The sequence below is a fragment of the Electrophorus electricus genome, chromosome 4 (assembly GCF_041902795.1).
Source record: "Electrophorus electricus isolate QZ-2024a chromosome 4, ASM4190279v1, whole genome shotgun sequence".
In the NCBI taxonomy this organism is placed as follows: Eukaryota; Metazoa; Chordata; class Actinopteri; order Gymnotiformes; family Gymnotidae; genus Electrophorus; species Electrophorus electricus.
In genome coordinates, this window is record NC_137500.1 from 25,465,001 (window position 1) to 25,487,500 (window position 22,500).

Here is a 22,500-nt window from a genome sequence, read left to right on the forward strand (position 1 = left end):
TCATCATAATGAAAGGTTTGCTTTTATTACAGAAGGTTTAACCTATTAATAACTATGTAAGGCATTCTCTTCTACGGCTCTTCTTTAGCAAACATATTTTAAAAAATGTTTAGTTTGAATTTAAAGAGGTGAGGATTGGCAACGGTAAAAGTTGCGTGGCATGGATGGACATTGAAGAGGAGAAGAGAGGGGAGGGGAGGGGAAGAGAGGGGAGAGGAGGACAGGAGAGGATGAGGAGGAGAGGAGGGGAGAGGAGAGAAGGAGAGGGGAGAGGAGAGGAGGGGAGGAGAGGAGAGGAGAGGAGAGGAGAGGAGGAGAGGAGGGGAGAGAGGAGAGGAGGGGAGAGAAGGGGAGGGGAGGAGAGGGGAGAGGAGAGGAGGGGAGTGGAGAGGAGGGGAGGTCGTGGTTTATATGTATAATAGGGCTCAGCTGGCAGTGTGCCCACTCCTCACAGAGCCGTAAATGAGAGCGACTCTCTGTGCAGGAGTTTGTGTAATTAACTACCGCTCCTACCTCAATAACTGCGCGTGCCTGTGTGCAGGCAGTTGGCCAGGGCCAGTATTCACATGGTCACTTGTACCGCGCATGCTGACATGAGAAGGCCACCTTTGATCAGCCTTAGAGCCCCCACGTGGCTGCCCTGATACAGCAGAGACGCCGCTGAGATCAGATCTGCGGTTTTTGTTATTGGACCTTTTGGGATAGAACGCGGTGGACACGTGTCCTTTTGCGGGAATGACGCCATCGGGTCTGAACACAGTGAGAAATATCTGGGCATTTGCAAACACCTGGCTAAACATGCATCTGCCATGACTCTGTCCAGGACTAATGAATGACTCTCTGGTTAGCTGTCATCCACGGAAGCGTTTTAAAAAATACCATCAGAATGCCTTCTGCTCAGTGAGCCTTGGCTTGACTGGGTCATAGGTATATGTTACGTTTACTGATTCTTGGTTAGCGTTAATCTTTTTTGCCACAATTTGCTTGTGTTGTGCTATTTAAGGTGTGCCATCTCACGAGGTGTGTAATTCTTTCTTTGTCTGTTCTTGCTGTATACTGTGGTCCTTTCCCCATTCACACGACTAATCTAAACTAAAGCGAACTAACTTTCAGCTACAGTTGAATCACTAAGCCAGGGATCATTAAACAGGTTCTAATGCACTTTAATGGAGACTCTATCACTTTATCTATCACTCTATCACTGCCTCTTTTGACCTAAACCTTTTCTTTTGTATATAGCTCTTAAGAGAGTGACCCATAAGCAGGCTCAAACACCTTCACTTCTGTCTGTATGCTGTTCACGGCATCGTTACACTTCCCAAGCACATCTGTGACATCAGTGATCATCAATGCTGTTGCAGCCGCCGAGGCCGGGAGCCTCAGATGACTCACGTCCTGGACTCAGCGTTCATCTCCTCACTCGTAACGAAGTGAGCGCAGTTGGGCCTGCAGGGGGCAGTGTTTGGAAGGAGACTCATTATCGCACCACAGCTCTGAAAGCACCGGGAAGCGCCGAGACGCGTCCCATGAAGCCTGCAGAATGCAATTACTGTCCACTACAGCGCAGATCCGCTTCACGACAACCGGAGGTGATGCGGCGAGACAGCGCTGTTTTTAGTGTGCCTTAGTGCCAGAGGAGGAGGCGATGTTTAGCTGAGTCTAGTCGGGTAAATGCAACATACAAAGTTTTTCACTGGGTACTATGTGACAATAATAGTACGTTGCTTAACTGGACAAGCACAGACACACTTGAACGGACACGCTTGGCTCAGCGGCCATATGATTGTATTTCAAATACACGAGCGTTAATGTGAGGTACACAGAAATGACAGGTTCCTCCTGGGAAAAACCGTCAGAGCAGTAATGAGAGACGATGATTTAAACATGGCAACGGGGCTTGGCGCTCAGAGTTCAGGACGCTTGTGTCTGTGAGACAGAAGTCGCTTGGAAGTGAAGAACTACGCGGGACTCAGTAGAGTAGTATCACAGCGAGTGAGTTTAAGAGCCGTAGCCGTGCGGTAGATAATGAGGTACCAAGTCTGTTAACTTCACCTATATAAACACCGTCTAGGTATAGACATACCTGTGAAATGCTCGTACACGCCTGTCTGGGTGCACGCTTCTGATGATAAAATGTGTTAAATAGTAAAAATAAAGATACAGAATAAGTGTGTCCAAACTTATTATTTATTTATATATATATATATATATATATATATATATATATATATATGAGGAACCCCATGTCCTTATGGTACATTGGTTTTATGTTGCCAAAGCCAGTTTGTATGACTGCCGCGCTTTAGTTGGTCGGCAACTGTTGCTAAATGACTCGTGCTTTGTGAGACGAGAATGAGACGAGAACAGCTTTGATGAGAACAATGTCAAAATAATGCATTATGAATTATGAAGTAACATATTTGGCCAGCGTGGTCGCAGCACCGAAGCACGTCGGCTCCTGGCAGATCAGGTAACGGTCTACTACCGAGTAAAGAGTCAAATACTGCAATCAAACAGAATAAACACTACATCATTCTACATCAACATTGCATTAATTATTTGAACTCAAAAGTCTTCATGCTAGTGAAGCAGATCCAGTCCTTCAGTTTGTCTGTTTTTTGGTCTTTGCAGAGAACAGCTGTACATGACACAAGGTCTGCACAACCTGTGCTTTTATTTAGTTTTGTTCATGCTTAAGGAAAAATTCTAAGCACAAAAGAATTAAGGAATTAATGAATGCTGAAAGCTCAATTAAATTATTCTTACAATCATTGAGTAATGAGTGTGTTCGTGAGGTGATGAAAACAGCATGGTTTTGAACATCGCACAGCTCTGTTCCATTAAATGTAATGCAGAGATCGCCAACCCTCCTCCTGATTTGGCTGATTAAGGCAATTATGACAGTCGTGGTCTTTAATTATCTGAAATCAGGAGCATTCATTACTAAACTCTACAGAGAGAAAGCTATCCAGGAAGAAGCCTGGAGATCCCTGGTGTAAAGGATCATGTAAGGTGCACTGATTCTCCCTGTAATGTGTCACAGTGACCTGAGTAGGGACCCTGACACCTCAGTGAATGTCAGGCAGGTCCTGGTGAGGTCGGGACCCAGTTTCCTTGGTATCCGTCCATCCTGTTGACCGAACGTACGCCGAGCTGGGCTCCAACAACCGGCAGGACGTTCCGGACCTGGTAGTGGAGAATGTATATGAATGTATATTTATATTACCCTGTCTACAACTTGTGCGGGACAGAGAGGAAGATGAGGGCGGATGGAAGCAGGATGGAATTTTAATACTGTCAATAAATTTGAAAGCCGTATCAAACCAGTTGACTGCCTAGCTCAACACAATCATAATGAAAAACATTTCAGTCTGGTTTCTGGGTCCAGCACAGTAGTGAAACAGCACTTTTAAAAGTGTTGTGTGATTTGAGAGCTAATATGAACGCAGAAAACCTTCCTGTGCTTATGTTACTAGACCTTAGCGTCATCGTGGACACTGCTGATCATAAAATTCAACTTGGGTCTCGCTGGCTGAGTCTTAGATTGGTTAAAGTTGTATATGAGTGGTCATGTTGCACTGGGCACCTGTATATTAAAACACCATGGGGTGCTCCAGGGGTCAGATTTGGGGCTTCTGCTTTTGAACATGGATATGCTTCCACTTCCAGCTATAATTAAGAAGCATAATATCAATTAACACTAATATGCAGATGATACCCAACTTATTATGTCACCGCTCAAATGCGTTGGTGATATAAACGCTTAGAGGTCTAAGAGCTTTTTAACAATTAAACAGAAAAAACAGACAGAGGTTCCTGTTATTGGAATCGAAGCACAGGGGAGAGACATACCAGTTTACTTATCAGCTGTCCGACGGCAGCAGGGATGGAGCAAGATGTGTCTTTATGCTCCATAATACATAAAGACAAGGAAACAGCACAGCGGCGAGGCGGCCAAAAGTCACAAAAGAAAAGCAAAGACGGGATCGGTAACTTCTCAAAGTGCACAGATGCTGTGGGCCAGGAGAAAACGCAGAGCATCGTCTGTAGTGCCGTACGGGCACGCGATGCCCAGCACTGGAGGAGAGAATCTGTGGGCTAGAATAGCAGTGGGAAGAAAAAACGCGCACACAAGGCACAGGTGTTCATGCTTAGTAATCAAGTGAATGGGAGCGGGGCAGGTGTGGTGAGTGTGGGTGTGTGTGAGTGTGTGTGTATGTGTGTGTGTCGGTGGGTGTGTCGCTCCAGCTGGGTGCTCGGCCCACCGTGACACGAATTTGGAAGTCGAACAATGCGTTAAAAATCTGGAAGTCATTTTAGATAGAAAGCTCAATTTTAGAAATCAAATCAGTAATATCTGTAAAAGGGCTTCCATCGTCGTAATATTTCAAAGGTGTGGGACATTCCCTCTTCCAAATGTGTGCCTGCGTTTGTTATATCTAGACCTGATTATTCTAATGCCCTTGTATCTGATCTCATTATACAGTTACAGCGAGTTCAGAATGTCCCAGAATTATCATGCTTCTTTATATCTCAGAGATTGGCTGCTAGGTGCATTCCTACTAGGGCACTTAGGTCATCAGACAGACATCTCTCAGTAGCCCAGACCTCTGAAACTCTCTTCCTCAAGGGCTGCGCGTTGCTCAGTTCAAAAGCACTTTTATGAAGAAACTTAAGACTTTTTCTAGTCGTCAATTTAAGATTTTTTTCCCCCTATTCATCATTTATTTTGGTTTAAGAATATTTCATCTATTTTTTTTTCGTTTCGTTTTTTCTTTTGCTGTTTTTTCTATTTCCTGTCCACCGTCATACCCTGGCCAGCTGCCAGCCAGGAACACGCATCACGCATTTCCACCATGATTTATATCACATTATCATTCATTCTGTAAAGCGCTTTGAATTGCTGCCAGCAGGAAAGGTGCTACCTAAATAAAATTAGTTCCACGGTGTTAAGATCAGGGTCGGATCTGCCGGAAATCAAAGTGAAAGTGAACTTTATTGGCATTCAGACTACACGGTAAACAACGCTGAGCGACATTGTATTTCTCCATGCACAAATAAACATTAGACGTTAAACACATTGTGACACTTATTTATGTGTACAAGACAACAAAGCTTGTACACATAAATAAGTGTATACAGTAGGAAAGTACATTTCAGAACATACAAATTGCACTAGTGTGTGTGTATATATATACACACACATACACACACACACACACACATCATTGTAAGTAGGTTAGGTGTTAGGATCGGAGGGGGTAGTGGAGGCGCTCCTGTGCTTTTTTCACAGTGGAGATTACATGAGTGTTCCCGGTCAGATAACTGGTGGAACATGGTGCTGCTTACGTGCTCCAGCGGCTTGCCTTATATCGTTAATGAGACGTAAGACGTGAGATGTGCTCCCTGCGTTTCTGAGTCTAAACTCTTCACATGAGTCTAGAATCTTTCTCTAAGTGAGAGTCAGATTTTGCAATTTTGCTCTACTTTAAACCCAGGTTTTACATATCAGCATTTTCTTCCCACTGTGTATGGGAAGCATAGCACATACGCTTGTGTGTGACAGCGAGTGTGTGGGGTGCCATACGTCAGACGCTGTGAATCCATGCTATGGGTTCATCTTCGCCACTGGACAGCTGTCAGTGTTGTTACCAGCTAACGGATGAATTCTGAAGGCTCCAGAATGGTGTTCTGTCATTCTCTATAAATGCTGAAGACTCCAGAATGGTGTTATTTCATTCTTTCTAAATGCTAGAGACTCCAGAATTGTGTTATGACATTCATTATAAATGCTAAAGACTCCACAATCGTGTTTTGTCATTCTTTATAAACTACATACTCCAGAACTGTGTTATGGCATTCTTTATAAATGCTAAAGACTCCAGAATTGTGTTATGTCACTCTTTATAAACTCTAAAGCCTCCAGAATTGTTATGTCATTCTTTATAAACTCTAAAGACTCTAGAATTGTGTTGTCATTCTTTATAAACTCTAAAGACTCTAGAATTGTGTTGTCATTCTTTATAAACTCTAAAGACTCCATAATTGTGTTATGATATTCTTCATAAACTTTAAAAACTCCAAAATCGTGTTGTCATTTTTTTCTAAATGCTAAACACTCCAGAATTAAGTTATGACATTCTTTATAAACGCTAAATACTCCAGAATCGTGTTGTCATTCTTTATAAATTTTAAATACTACAGAACTGTGTTATGTCATTCTTTATAAACTCTAAAGCCGCCAGAATTGTTGTCATTCTTTATAAACTCTAAAGCCGCCAGAATTGTTGTCATTCTTCATAAACTCTAAAGACTCCAGAATTGAGTTATGACATTCTTTATAAATGCTAAATACTCCATAATCATGTTATGTCATTCTTTATAAACTCTAAAGCTGCCAGAATTGTTATGTCATTCTTTATAAACTCTAAAGACTCCAGAATTGAGTTATGGCATTTTTTATAAATGCTAAATACTCCATAATCATGTTATGTCATTCTTTATAAACGCTAAAGACTCCAGAATCTTGTGGTCATTCTTTATAAACTCTAAAGACTCCATAATTGTTTTATGATATTCTTCATAAACTCTAAAGACTCCAAAATTGTGTTATGTCATTCTTTATAAACTAAAGAATCCAGAATCATGTTATGTCATTCTTTATAAATGCTAAACACACCAGAATCGTGTTAAGACATTCTTCATAAACACTAAATACCCCAAAATCCTGTTATGACATTCTTTATAAACTCTAAACACTCCAGAATTGTGTAATGTCATTTTTTATAAACTCTAAAGACTCCAGAATTATGTTATGTCATTCTTTATAAACTCTAAAGACTCCAGTATCTGTTATGTCATTCTTTATAAACTCTAAAGACTCCAGAATTGTGTTATGACATTCTTTGTAAATGTGCACAGCAAATTAAAATGAAAGCAGTTAAGAAGCACCTTGGGAATTTTATAGCAATTTCCACAAATTGCTCCTGTTACAGAAAGCATTAGCATAGCTAAAGTATGACGGGCTTATTCTATTTAAACACGGGAAACACTTCTGATATTAAATCTGTTTCAAACAGTGATGAGATTATGTTGTGTGTATCTGTGTGTGTGACAGAGCGAGAGTGAGAAAAAAAGAGAGAGAGAGAGAGAGAGAGAGAGAGAGAGAGAGAATATGAGCAGTCAGTTAAATCTAATATGCTCCTATTTTTTGTGAAATCCTTATTTCACTGTCTCTTGGCCCCTCCCTCATATCTCTCTCTCTCTCTCTCTCTCTCTCTCTCTCTCTCTCTCTCTCTCTCTCTCTCTCTCTCTGTCTCTCTCTCTGTATCTCTCTCTCTGTAGAATGACTACCGTAAGTTGTCCATGCAGTGTAAGGATTTTGTGGTGGGGATTCTGGACCTGTGCCGAGACACAGAGGAGGTGGAAGCCATCCTGAATGGTGACGTGGACCAGAACCCGCCGGCGGAGCACCAGCGGCCCTGTCTGAGCCGGGTCAAGCTCGCCATCAAATATGAGGTTAAGAAGGTCAGCTCCCTGTGCCTGCTGTATCCCTGCTGTATCCCTGCTGTAGGCCTGCTGTATCCCTGCTGTAGGTCTGCTGTAGGTCTGCTGTATCCTTGCTGTATCCCTGCTGTAGGACTGCTATATCCCTGCTGTATCCCTGCTGTATCCTTGCTGTAGGCCTGCTGTATCCCTGCCGTATCCCTGCTGTATCCCTGCTGTGTCCCTCCTGTATCCCTGCTGTAGGCCTGCTGTATCCCTGCAGTATCCCTGGTGTAGGCCTGCTGCTTCCAGAAGAGGGAAGGTTGAACGCTGCTCAAGCATGGCTTTAATTCATTGCTGTCAACGCCTCAGGAACACCCTGATATCTCCACGGGGTTTCTCTGGGCTCGCCCAGGGCTCCGCTCTCATCTCAACCTCTGTTGCTTGATACTCTACTTGTTTTGGCACTCAGTGAACAGACAGAATGCTCTTTGATTCTAGAACAAAGAAAATGTTATCTGATTCTAGAACAAAGATAATGCACTTTGATTCTAGAACAACGAGAATGCTCTCTGATTCTAGAACAAAGAGAATGTTATCTGATTGTTGAACAAAGAGAATGCTATCTGATACTAGAACAAAGAGAATGCGCTTTGATTATAGAACAAAGAGAATGCTCTCTGATTCTAGAACAAAGAGAATGCGCTTTGATTATAGAACAAAGAGAATGCTCTCTGATTCTAGAACAAAGAGAATGCATTCCTACCCAGTCCTACAACACGGTCTTGGGATTGTTGCCAGTGCTAAGACTGAATATTAATAAAACTATTTTGAAAGCATACTTAGGCTTCCTGGATGTGGAACAAGGTCACAAGGTCAAATCCAAACTATAATTACTGAATACAAAGTGAGTCTGCTGAACCTGGAACCCTGGAACCCTCCCTTGTTATCAAATGCCTATGACAAGTAATTCTAGTGTAGAACTGAGAGAGACAGAAAGAGAATGAGAACGTAATTAGTTAATTAGGTATTTCTGTGACTAGTGGTATTTAAGTCACTTCATGTCTGCAGTGACACACTGGCCAACATATTAAAGGCGTCTTGTGTCTGTAGTGTTGCCTCTCATTACGGAGTGCCATCTATGTTGCTGAACTGTATGTGTCCTCCACAGCTTGGTTTTCACTGGCCTTGTGTGTGTGTGTGTGTGTGTGTGTATGCGTGTGCGTGTGTGTGTCTGTGAGTGTGCACATGTCTGTGTGTGTGTGTTGTTGCAGGGTTTGTATTTGTCTTGCTGGCTCTCTCTCTCTCTCTCTCTCTCTCTCTACACACACACACACACACACACACACATGTAAATATCAGACTTCTGGACTTTGATGATCTTAATCCTCTGCTCCGTAGTGTCAAACTAACGCACACATGCACACTCACTCAGCACAGATGGGAAAAAAAACTGTGCTGGGCAATTGTTAATATCAAGTGTTAATATTAATACTGTAAGTTCTCCTGCACATCATGTGTGTGTTTGTTTGTGTGTACACAAGAGAGAGAGAGAGAGAGAGAGAGAGAGAGAGAGAGAAGATGCGATCTAAATGCTAAGCACTGCACTGTTCTGGAGGAGGGTAGGAAGATGGTCAGCAACGCTGTCATTATCATCAGCATCCAATCAGAGCTCTCAGATTGGGGGGCCGTTGCTGTGGCAACCAGGTGCAGGGTTAGGGTGACCTTAGGGTTATGCATCCGTTTTGATATCAGCGTTACGCCGAGCACATCCGTCAGGATGCATTCAGCTTGACGTGTGCAGTGATGCAGCAAAGCTCTCCCAGTGTTCTATCCAGATCACTATCCAGATCAAGAGAGCGAGAGAAAGAAAGAAAGAAAGAAAGAAAGAAAGAAAGAAAGAAAAAGAAAGAATATTGAATTCATGGAGACCATTTCTAAGTGAAATCTTTTTTACGTTACTGTTTGTGGAGTGTGAAACAATATAAACTCAGTACTAATCTCTCTTTTACCAGTTCAGTAAAGCTCCCCTGAACAGAAGGTTATTAATATTCCTTTGTGCTCAGTCTTTCTGATTGCTTGACCTGCGCCGAGATCTAAAGAGACGTTTCTGTCTTTTTGCATGTGCGCGTGATTTGAGGGTGTAGTCGAGGCCTGGCGAAAGGGGCGCACGAAGCTGGCCACCGCTAATTGCTGGAACTCGAGTAAATTGAGTGGAATATGTAATCAGCCACGCTGCTGATATCTCCTCGCCTGTCTGTGTAATCTGCTCACATTTCCCATGATTCTCTCTCAGATGCAGATGTATGAGGGTCACAAACACGTTTCACAAGTTTCTTTTTAAATGCACATATGCACATAAACTGAGTGATTACACTTGTATGTCAGTTTTTTATATACATTTTTTTTTTTTGTGTCACTCTAAAGTACCTTCAGTGCATTCTTTGTAAAAAATATAAAGGTTCACAGTCTCTCTCTCTCTCTCTCTCTCTCTCTCTCTCTCTCTCTCTCTCTCTAGTTTGTAGCACACCCTAACTGCCAGCAGCAGTTGTTAACTCTGTGGTATGAGAATCTGTCTGGTCTGAGGCAGCAGTCTGTAGGGGTGAAGTGTCTGACAGTGCTGGGTGTGACTGTAGGACTGCCCTTTCTCGCCATAGCATACTGGATTGTGCCCTGCAGCAAGGTACTACACACACACACACACACACACACACACACACACACACACACACACACACAGAGGCTAATATCAGATTATTTCTATTCTTCCCTAAAAACCTGATCATATGAAGTGCTGGGTGCAAATTTGTGTGTGTGTGTGTGTGTGTGTGTGTGTGTATGTGTGTGTGTGTGTGTGTGTGTGTGTGTGTGTGTGTGTGTGTGTGTATGTGTATCCTGCATGTTCTCTGAGAGAAGATTTGTCTATAATTACATTTCATTATGTCTGTTTGAAAGAGACCATTAAAAATTGGAAGATTTTGAGATGGAGAGAGAGAGAAAGTGAGAGCCGTGATGTGTGCAAGAGGGAAAAAAAAGGAGAGACTCATGAAAACAAGATGAAAAGAAAGAGCAGAGCAGATAGAACAGAAGAGAGGACCATCAACCAAAGATCAAACAGCGTCCTGATTTCTACACCATGAACACCATCCCTGGCACGATGCCACCTCTGCTGTTTCTCACCCCAGTGCAAGTAATCAGAGCCCGGGTCAGTCAGACACTGAGCCAATCAGACGCTGAGCCAGTCAGACGCTGAGCCAATCAGACACTGAGCCAGTCAGACGCTGAGCCAGTGGAACCAGAACCAGGATCAGTTGTGGTGAAATGAGTGGGGGAAACCCTGGTTCTTCCAGGTGTGATTACCCTGTTGAGATGTTCCAAGTGCCTGGTGATTACCCAGAATACCCAGTACCTCCAGTGTGCACGGTGAACTGGCCCAGTCGGGCAGATATTAGTGTAGATGCTGCAGGGAGGAAACACTGCTAGATTTATTGATAGGCTTGTTTACATGTGACAATGAAAAATAAATGGCTGTCTGCATGCCAACGGCAATCAGCAGTGACGAGATCATATAGATTGTGTCTATGTCTGTATATGTGTGTGTGTTTGTACTCAGTGGGATTTCCAGGTCTATTTAATTTAAATGGCTTCAAGGAGGGTTTTATATGTGTTTATTTGTGCATGGATGTGTCTGGTCTTTTCTCATTTTTTCAGATTAATAGAATGTGCCACTTTTCTTAAATGCTAAGTGACACTTTGCTGCACACACACACACACACACAGGCAATTTTGTACACACATTTTTAGATTGCATTTTACATCATACTATTCATTCAGTCTACTAAACACATTTTGTGAACTGCTGTAAAAAATATGATGTCCTGGAGGAGTATAATATATACCAGTTTCCTTCCTCATTATTTAATCCTTTATCATCTCTCTAAAATCCATATTTATTTCCATTTTTTATATTTCTCCTTTCTTTTGTCTTATCTATGCTTTTCATTTTTATACTTTTTCTAAATCATCATCCCCATTCCACCCCTCCTCCTCTGTGTCCCCGCCCCATTCCACCACCCCTCCTCTCTGTGCCCGCCCCCATTCCACCACCCCTCCTCCTCTCTGTCCCTGCCCACCTTCCACCGCCCCTCCTCTCTGTCCCCACCCACCTTCCACCACCCCTCCTCTCTGTCCCCGCCTACCTTCCACCACCCCTCCTCTCTGTCCCCGCCCACCTTCCACCACCCCTCCTCTCTGTCCCCGCCCACCTTCCACCACCCCTCCTCTCTGTGCCCGCCCCATTCCACCCCTCCTCCTCTCTGTCCCCACCCACCTTCCACCACCCCTCCTCTCTGTCCCCGCCCACCTTCCACCACCCCTCCTCTCTGTGCCCGCCCCATTCCACCCCTCCTCCTCTCTGTCCCCACCCACCTTCCACCACCCCTCCTCTCTGTCCCCGCCCACCTTCCACCACCCCTCCTCTCTATGCCCGTACCATTCCACCACCCCTCCTCTCTGTCCCCGCCCACCTTTCACCACCCCTCCTCTCTGTGCCCACCCCATTCCACCACCCCTCCTCTGTGTGCCGGGCCCTAGCTGGGCCAGATCCTGAGGAGCCCCTTTATGAAGTTTGTGGCCCATGCTGTCTCCTTCACCATCTTCCTGGGGCTGCTGGTTCTGAACGCATCTGACCGCTTCGAAGGAGTGAAGAACCTTCCCAACGAGACCATTACTGACCACCCTCGCCAGGTCTTCAGGGTCAAGACCACGCAGTTCTCCTGGACGGAGCTCCTCATCATGAAATGGGTGCTGGGTAAGCACTGGTGCATGCTGGGACAGGGCGTGCTGTCCTTTCGTGATCTTATTGTTTATTGTACTTACCTTTTTATTGTAACAGGGAAATTTTGCCACTGTTGATTACGGACATCATCAAATATGTCTCAAATATGTAATCAACCGTTTCAAGCCTCTACAAGGATATTAGTGTTTCTCTCTAATAATCAGCACGTCTGGCTTCTCTGACACTGTTGTGATTGGAGGAGGATGTCTAAACCCAGAGTGCACTGCGAGCTCATGCTGCGTTACAGTAATCAGAGGCAACAGTAAATTAGAAAACGTGTCTGCAGGAATGCCTCTCCACACACTAACCGCCTCAACTTCCTGTCACTAACTTTCTCTTGAAGCTGAGGTGATAGCAAATGTTTTCTTTTTTAAACTGCGCTGGCAACTTCGCTGCTCATCATCGTATACCGTTGACGTTGGCTCGGGTGCCTGTATTGGCCCATGTGACAGACAGTAACCACCCTTGACACTTCAGTACAGCAAAAGAAACAGATTAGCTTTATCTTTTGGCAGGTAAAAATGACGTGTCATCTTTGTGACATGGACTTATGGGATCTCATATGCTTCTCCCCTGGAGGGGAAGTTGCAGTAAAGAGATTCCAGTTTCAGTAGAAAACGGGTTTAAAAATCGTTGCCTTTCTTGTCCATGTTCAGGACATTAGCCCTGCCTCTGTGATGCCCGTCACCTGTGGCTATCCCAACCTGCGTGGCATTAGCATGACATTAACATGACTTAGCTCAGCTACTGGGAGCCGTGCAAGGACTTACATTTACGCCATTTAGCTGACACCTTCCTAGTGCAAAAAACAACCAACCAAGCCTTTGTCTATTTAATGGTTGTGCAGGTAAAGGCCAGGGATTTGGCAATGACAGCTTTGCTTGTATGTGAGCTCGCTGATATTTTGGAATTTTTTTATTTTATCATTTTATTTAGGTGCGGAAAATTGAATCGCAATGTTAGCGCTGAAGAGTCGCTGAACCTAGGTGAATTCAGAAAGTAGATAGTGTCAAGTGGTAGAATGTAGCAGAGAGAGAGAGAAAGAGAGAGAGAAAGAGAGAGAGAGAGAGAGAGAGAGAGAGAGAGAGAGAGAGAGCTCAAAGAGAGCGGAAGCAGTAGATGATGGCTGGTTGGGGGGGGGTTCAGGGACTGTTTTAATGCCTCAGCACTAGTTTGCTCTCTCTGTCTGTTTCTCTGATCTCTCTCCATTTCTTTCCTCTGTCTCTCTCTCTATCTCTCTCTCTCTCTCTCTCTCTCTCTCTCTTTCTGTCTCTTTGTCTCTCCTCCAATCACTTTTCTGCCTGTTACTCTTTTCATTTAATTATCATCCCCCTCTTTTACCCTACTATCATACATGTTTGTGTGCATGTCTGTTGGGTAATGATACAGTTCCATCCTTATCCCATCTTCATTGCCATTAACAACAGCCACCAAGAGCTGTGTGTGTGCGTGTGTATGTGTGTACGTGTGTGTGTGTCACTCACACCGGCACATAGTCTGCCCCAGTAGCCGCGTGATCTCTTTAGTCAAATACAGGCAGTAGAATGGGTCATACTGAAGCGCTCAGTGCCTCAGTAACTGTCAGGGGATAAAGCCATTCCACGAAACATCTGTTCTGCTGTTCTATCTAGCAGCACCAGATCACTTTCATCACATCCTGTGAAGTTCCACACTGTGTCTGGAAGCAACACCAGCACAGGAACCATGCGTTTAGAACGTTGTTAAATGGCTTTCCATGGCCGAGCGGATGTACGCGAGCCTAAGTTCACTATGTGCAATGCCAGATGTCAGCTGAGGTGGCATAAAGCACACTATCCCTGCACTCTGGAAGGATGAGTCATTCTGGCAGTCTGATGGATGGCAGGAGAAAGCTACCTACCAGAATGCTTAATGCTGACAGTAACGTCTGGCGGAGGGGGGATAATTGTCTGGGGTTGCTTTTCAGGGTTCGAGATAAGGCCTTCAGTTCCATTGAGGGGTAGTGTTAATACTACAGCACACAAAGACATTTATCATGGTTTCCCCTCTCTGGCATTGCAATTTCCATGGCCCTGTGGTTTGTGGTGTGGTTTTCTGTTTTTGTTTCGGATTCGTCTAGTCTCTGACCTCTCTCATGTTATCCCTGTCAATCCTTCTTTACTCCTGGGTCTCATTTCCCCCTAATTATCCTCTGTATGTGTATATATATATATATTGGCTTCCTGTCTTTGTGGGTCATTACTTCCTACTTACCCATTTATTCATTGGTCATTACTTCCTGCTTCCTCATTTGTTCATTGGTCATTACTTCCTGCTTACCCATTTGTGTGTGGGTCATTACTTCCTGCTTGTTTGACTTTCCGTACATGTCCATGCATCTGCATTCCTTCCATCCCTTTGTTAGGTGTTTTCTAGTTTTATATCTTTGTCTCCCAGCATTCCAACCCTGGACTGTAACCATGACTATGACTTTGGAATGGTCCTGAACAAAAGCACTCGTGTCCTGCTCTTGCTCAGTGTTACGGCCTTTTATGCAGTGATATGCTTCCAGTGTAGTGGCACAGATCTGGGAATGCCCTGCCCTTTTTCCACCATGAGTGCTCCCCTGTGCATAAAGTGAGCACCATAACGACATGCTTTGACGAGTTTGGTGACTGCCCAGCAAAGAGCCCTTCTCATCCATCGTCATTTCCTCAGAAATGCTCCACAGTCCTGCAGAAAACCTCTGCAAAAAGTGCGCAGGCCCCAAGAACGGGGGTTGGGGTTGGGGTGAGGGTTATGGTTGGGGTTGGTGAGGGGGGTGGGTTTGAGGTTGGGGTTGTGGGGAGGGGTGAGGGGTGAGATTGACACCTGAGTTTTGGAATGGGATGTCCAACAAGCTCATGTAGATATGATGCTCAGGTGTCCACATATTTTTGTGTAGCATAGATCCTGTACAATAAGTCAATGACTACATTTGCACCCCTCTACATATGAGTGTGTGTGTGTGCATGTGTGTGTGTGTGTGTGTGTGTGTGTGTGTGTGTGTGTGTGTGTGTGTGTGTGTGTGTGTGTTTCTAATCTTGTGCAGTGGGGAGAAGTATTATAATACCTCCCAAGTGTTTTGAGCAATTCTACACACTGGAATGTTCATATATAGGTGTTTTTATGTGTGCACATTTATAGTAATTGGTGTAGCCCTCTTGGGCATGATCAGGTTGGATAGTATTTGGTGTTTCTGTATGTCTTTTTGTGTGTGTTTTGTCACTTTTATGTTTTTGCATGTTTTTCGGACATCTGTCTTTCAGGTATGATATGGTCCGAGTGCAAGGAGATTTGGTCTGATGGCCCAAGGGAATATGTCTTGCACCTGTGGAACGTTCTGGACTTTGGGATGCTGTCTATCTTCGTGGCGTCCTTCACAGCACGCCTCATGGCCTTCCTGAAAGCATCTAAGGCCCAGCTCTACGTGGACCTCCACGTCCCCAACCATGACATCAGCAATGCCTCCCTACCCGCCGACGTCGCCTACTTCACGTATGGTGAGTAATCCACCAGCAGCAGTTTATTTGTGTTACGCCACTTGGAGGTCTAGTACATTTCACAATTACAGTCATTTACTGGCAGCAATTTCCAGTGCCATGCTGTGTATTTTCCATATTTTTTACTGTATTCTCAAATCATTGTAATTTACCTCAGATTTGCCACGAAGCTGCAGTTTGTTTACCTTAGTGTGACCTCCTCAGACTCTAAATGTTTGTGTCTGTGCATGCCCTTCTCTGTGCCTTTCTGACAACTCTGCGTAAGCAAAACGGACAAACATCCACCCCCTTCTCCAGGTTCATTTTCGAGGTTAGTTTGTATGCAGGAGAGGTATTGTGTTGAAATGCTGTATTTCTCATTTACGATCATAGTAAAGTCATGACAACAGAACGTCGTGTTGGCAGTCAGGTTTTGTTTAAGAAAAAGACTTGAGTTTCAAAACATGAAAAAAAGGCTGCTCAGAGCTTCAGTCACTGATGACTCATCGCTTGAGTTGATGCAAGATATTCAGCAGGGTGCCTGCAGGTCCTTAAAAAGTATTCATTTGTCTGAAATGACATTTTCCAAATGTAAGGCACTAATGAGTCTTAAATTGGCTTAGATTTGAAACTGCGTGGGCTTAAATGTATTCTTCAGACGTGTATCTTTGTCGTCGATCCATTCAAATTTTAGAAAAAAAATTCCAGTCACTAACACGGTCGCCTAATCACCAGTTGTAAATCCGAAAACTGCCTGGTGCTACATTTTGATATATTTGGTTAAGAGATTTGTGGCGCAATTTCTATTCTTAAGTTATGTTGGTGGGGAAAAAATCTGAATCACTCCACTGCACCCGGAGAACGCAGTTAGGGAACTGATCATTTGTCAAGCCTGTACATCATCAGAGGAGAAATTCACTGAATCAACTAATCTGCGTAATTTTTAAAACAGCTTATGACCATAACAGAAGGACAAATCCAAAAGCCGCAATCAAAAACATGAACAAAGTTGATACCAAAAGCCAGGGCAAAGATACCGCTCAGTATTCTTTCCAAAACAAATGTGCAATACCTTGCAATGAGGAACTGAACAGAGCGGCTATAACAGAGCGTTTTGGGGTTTTTTTTAAACTAAATAACATTTTTTGGTCCTGTTAAATCTTGTTAGAATATACAGACAAATGGCATTAGCCCAGGAAGCTAGCAAGTTGTGGTAGAACTTGACAGAAAATTCTAGTCAAGCTGTTTTATCTGATGCTATCCACGTTTCACTCAAATTTTAATAGTTTAGCTAGCTACATATTTTGCAAATATGGATTCAAATGATTTCGGGAATCACCCCTCCTCCTCTGTGTCTCCGCCCCATTCCACCACCCTCTTCTCTGTGCTTAGCTCTAGTTTTATATAGCTAGTTACGTTTGAACATTACAAATTAACATAGCTCTCTGGCTAAGCTATCACTAGCAAGCTACCATAAGAAAAGATCGCATAGACAGATCTGTGTTCATTTTTAACGTTGTCGTGTCGTTTTTGTACAAACTCTGTCTAATTTAGCTAGCTATATTTTTTTTCTGTCAGATTTTGTCTGTTTCCCACCCATTTGGGTTATTCAGTGTTCTTATTCCTCAACAAATGAGCCTTCAACATTATTCGGAAAGTATCTGTTCCTCAATGACTGTATTTACAATATAATATTTATTTAAGAGTTATTCAAAATGATTTTATTTTTGTATATCCTTACTGCAAAAATAGTCTTAAAATATATTTGAAGTAGCAGTAAAAAAAAGTATTAAATCTGACTTGGGGATGCCTGCAGACACCTTGTATCCTCAATACTTAATGAACACCAATAACATGGAACTCACATCCAGACTGATAAGAAACCGTTGACAGACTCAGTGTCTGTCTCTACTTACTCATTTGGTATAAGATTAAACAAAGCTCAGGTTCACCCTCACGAGTTGGTATATGTGGATTAATTTTGAATTTTAAGAATGGCAGTCTTTCTCCCTGCTTCTCCTGCCTGTGACATAAGAGTGACAGCTTCTCCTAGCATGAACTCCAGCTGGCTTAATTCCAAGGCAAGTCAAGGGAGTCAAGTCAAGAAGCTTTTTATGGTCATTTCAGCTGTATACAGGTATGCAGTGAAACAAAATAACAGTTCTCCAAGACCATGGTCCAACACAAAAGAAGAACATGTAAGTGTAGACAATAAATATGAAAATAGAGATAACATATAGGACAAAACCGTACAGGTCACCAAGACATACTATATTGTGATATTTTAACAGATACGCTTATAGCATGCAGGAGCCAGTACACTAATTTAAGAATGTAGTATTGTCAAATGCAATACAATATTTGTTCGGTATTTGTTGTCAGTCACTGGGATTTGAGGAGGCTGATGGCATGGGGAGTGAAACTGTTGCACACTCTGGCTGTAATGGCTCGATTGCTGTGGTACCTCTTCCCATACTGCAGGTGAGAGAAGAGTTTGTGTGAGGGGTGTGTGGGATCAATCGCAATGCTGATGGCTTTGCAGAGACAGCATGTGCTGTAAATGACCATGTTGGAGTTGAGAGGGGCGCCGATCTTTTTGGCTGTCCTCACTATTCTCTGTAGGGAGCCCCAGTTCTAAAAGCAGCAGTGCGGGAGACGTTGCTCCTGATCCAGACGGACTGGGGTATCCCAGTGGGAAAGTAAAGGATCCAATTACAGAGGGTGGCATTCAGGCCCAGTAGTCTCAGCTTTTCAATGCTGAGGAATGGTGGCATGGAACGCTGAACAGAAGTCTATGAACAACATTCCAATGCGTGTCCTTTCCATCCAGGTGGGTAAGCGCCAGATGAAGGGTACTGGCGATTGCGTCATCTGTTGAGCGGTTGGGGTGGTATGTGAACTATACGGGGTCCATTGAGTGCGGCAACTGTATCCTGATGTGCCTCATGACAAGTGTCTCGAAGCTCTTCACGATGTGTGAGAGTGTGACTCAAGGCCAACGGTGGTGGCCTTGAAGTATGTATGCACGGTGGTGCTCCTAAGGGATAGGTTGATGCCCGTGACATCATCTGTCAGCTTGTCTGCACGTCCTCTGAGCACTGTACCAGGACTGCTGTCTAGTCCAGCGACCTTCTGTGGGTTAACTCTGCGCAGAGGTTTTTTTACATCAGCCATGGTCAGGCATAGCACCTGTTCATTGGGAGGAGGGGTGGGCTTTCTTGCTGCAACATTGTCTCTGTGCTTCAACCTGTGCATGGAAGTCATTCAGCACATTTTCAAGGGCAGCGTCCCTATCACAGGCAGGAAATGTTGTCCTGTAATTGGACGGCCTCGGTACCCTGCCACGCGTGTCATATGAGTTCTGGAAGTGTCCCGAGATTCTCTGAGCATGTGTGGGATTTGCATCCCTTATAGCCAGGGGTAGGTTGGCCCTTGCTGTTGTGAGCCACTTTGTTACCTGCTGTGAAAGGTGCATCATGGGTCTTCAGCAGCACACACACCTCAGCACTCTTCTATGGTTTCTGGTTGGGGAGAGTGGTGATGGTTTTAGTGCTGATGTAGCTGATGATGTCACTGGTGCTGTATACTCCTCCAGGTTACTGGAGTCAACATCAGTTACAGCTTCCCTAAATGTGCCACACGCAGTATGCTAAAACAGTCCTGAAGAACATGGATGGCTCCTGCTGGCTAGGTTTGAACTTGTTTCAGAACTGGTGTGGAGCATCTGAAAAGTTGTCTGTATGCTGGAATTAACATATCAGATGTGGTCTGAATGTCTGAGGAGGGAACAGGGCTCTGCTCAGTATGCGTTGGGGATGTTTATGTAAACAAGATCCAACATGTTCACCCCACTTGTGAAGTCTACACGCTGATGGAATTTCAGGAGCGCAGACTTGAGATTTGCATGATTTAAATCTCTGGTGACGATAAAAAGTCCATCTGGCTATGTGTTCTGCAGTTTGCTAATAGGCCAATGCAGTTGATAGAGTGCCTCTTTCACGTTGTTGTTGGAGAGGTGGGGGCGGGTGGGGTTGTTCACCACAGCTATGAGCTCAGTGGCGAATCCCACGTTAGATTACATGGTCTACATTTAAGTGGTGAGCAGTGCCTGGAGACTAGCATGGAATTCTCACACCATTCTGTGTTGATATAGGCACACAGACCCCCCTCCTTGAGCATAACCAGACATAGCTGGATTTCTGTTTGCACGTAATGAAGCGAGCCCATCCAGACGGATGGCGGTGTCTGGGATTCTCTCACGCAGAAGTTTTCTTCACAGATTCTGAACCCTAACGTACAGTACTAGTGTCGAACAGTGGTTTGGATGTGACTATTGAATCCAGATCTCATTGTGGTTTCTCTATAGTATGTATGTATAGTATTGTATAGTAGTCTCTTCCTGTATTAGTTATCAATGCTGCTCTCTACTGGTGCAAAGTGGTTATGACATGCCTCACTGCCCTACTGGAAGTAGAGATGACTAGAGGGCAGAGGGACACTGAGAGAAAAGAGAGAGAGTGAAAGAGAGAGAGAAGTTAGAGACTGAAGCAGAGAGAAAAGCAGAAGTGTGTGTTCTTTTGTGTGATTTTTGAAAAGATTTACCAATTTTAGAACAAAAACGCATCATAGTTTACCACAGTCACATCAGCCATGATGGATTTAAAATAACACATTTAAAGCTACATACACAGTACATGTTTTGCTCAACCTGGACTTATATATATATATATATATATATATATATATATATATATATATATATATATATATATCCTTCAGACATGATATAAACATCAAAGACATGCTCATCTTGAGTTAGATAAATGACAAATAAAATAATAACTGTGGTACTGTAGCCTGCAACCACTCTAGATGTGCTACATGTACATTTATGAGCACAGCCGCATGAAATGCATGAAAGGATCAATTGTTATTCTTCTACTGCAAGAGTTGTCTACGGTATTACTTGCAAGAGATGTAATCAGTGTCACACTGGAACCAAGAGAAGGTTTGCTAATCATTTGTTGATCACCTTTGGACCACCAGGAAATTAGGAAACTCAAAGAAAACGGATCCACACTCGGAATGTTAGAACTCCATGGAATGTTCTGATTTAAATAGCTACTAAATAGCTTCATACATAAACTGGCTCCTCCTACTACTAATTCAGAAGCACTTTGCTTGCACAGCTGATGAAGGAACTCTGTCCGAAACATTCTGTTTCTCTAGAAACTCTGTGCTCTTTACAGCAATTTTGAATGTCTCTCACTACAGTACACTGCATTACTCTGGAATCTTCTCTGGAGATACACACACACACACACACACACACACACACACACACACACACACACACACTGGCCTGGCCACTTTATTAGGTACACCTAACTAGTACTGGGTTGGACCCCTTTTGCCTTCAGAAGTGCCTTAATACTTCATGGCAGAGATTCAACAAGGTGGTGGAAACATTCCTCAGAGATTCTGGTCCATATTGACATGATAACATCACACAGTTGCTGGAGATTTGTTGACTGCAAATCCATGATGCAAATTTCCTGATCCACAACAAAGCAGAGGTGTTCCACCGCAAAGGTACACTATCTGTATTGAGCTCTGGGGACTGTGGAGGCCATCTGAGTACAGTGAACTCACTGTCATGTTCAAGAAACCAGACTGTGATGATCTGATCTTTGTGACGGGGCACATGGAAGTAATTACTACTGGAAGTAATCATCAGAAGATGGGTACACTGTGGTCATAAAGGGATGGACATGGTCAGCAACAACACTCAGATAGGCTGTGGAGTTTACATGATGTTGGTATTAGGGGAGGCAAAGCATGCCAAGAAAATATCCCCCACACCATTATACCACCACCAGTTGATACAAGACAGGATGGATCCATGCTTTCATGTTCTCAAGGCTGCATTCCAACCAGGTTTTTCCAGAGCAGGTTTTTCTCATTTTCTATTTGGCGAGCCCATGCAAATTTCAGCCTCGGTTGCCTCTCCTTAGCAGACATGAAGAGCACCCGGTGTGGCCTTCTGCTGCCGTAGCCCCTCGGCTTCAAGGTTCCACGTGTTGCGCATTCAGAGGAGCTCATCCGCATTCCCCGGTTGTAACGAGTGGTTTTTTGAGTTACTGTAGCCTTTCTATGAGCTCGAACCAATCTGGCCATTCTCCTCTGACCTCTGACCTCACCTAGGCACCAGCAGAGAAGTGCCACTCACTCGACAGATCAGCGGTTTCAATACTCAGACCAGCCTGTCTAGCGCCAACAGCCTCGCCACAATCACGGTGACTTCCATCACCATTCTTCTGCTCGGTTTGAACTTCAGAAGGTCATCTTGACCATGCCTACATTCCCGGACGCACTTAGTTGCTGCCACATGTACCTAATAAAGTGGCTGGTGAGTAGGCGTGTAGGCGTGTATCGGCATGTCTTATGGGTATGTACTGTTTGTTTGGGATTCAAATGTACGCTGAGCCACTTTCATTAATGACCACCAGTCCATTTCTTTCTTTCCTTTTTTCTTGTGTCTCCTGCTCCCCCCCTCCACATGTCCCTCAGCCAGAAATAAGTGGAGGCCCTCTGATCCTCAGATCATCTCGGAGGGGCTGTACGCCATCGCCGTGGTGCTGAGCTTCTCCCGCATCGCCTACATCCTCCCAGCCAACGAGAGCTTCGGCCCCCTGCAGA

At 44.0% G+C, this 22,500-nt stretch overlaps 1 protein-coding gene across 2 annotated transcripts in view; it reads left to right on the forward strand.

Annotated features, from left to right (window-relative positions):
- Positions 1 to 22,500, forward strand: part of trpc7b (transient receptor potential cation channel, subfamily C, member 7b) — a 52,699-nt gene that overhangs the window by 7,412 nt on the left and 22,787 nt on the right. Inside the window, exons 3-7 of one of the 2 annotated variants that reach the window (XM_027009643.3) lie at positions 7,345 to 7,527; positions 10,004 to 10,168; positions 12,079 to 12,295; positions 15,589 to 15,822; positions 22,372 to 22,500. The exon at positions 22,372 to 22,500 is cut by the window's right edge and continues 136 nt beyond it. In XM_027009643.3, coding sequence (XP_026865444.3) covers positions 7,345 to 7,527; positions 10,004 to 10,168; positions 12,079 to 12,295; positions 15,589 to 15,822; positions 22,372 to 22,500 — 928 coding nt within the window. The remainder of the gene's footprint in view (positions 1 to 7,344; positions 7,528 to 10,003; positions 10,169 to 12,078; positions 12,296 to 15,588; positions 15,823 to 22,371) is intronic. The other variant, XM_081712912.1, reaches the window with a different exon arrangement.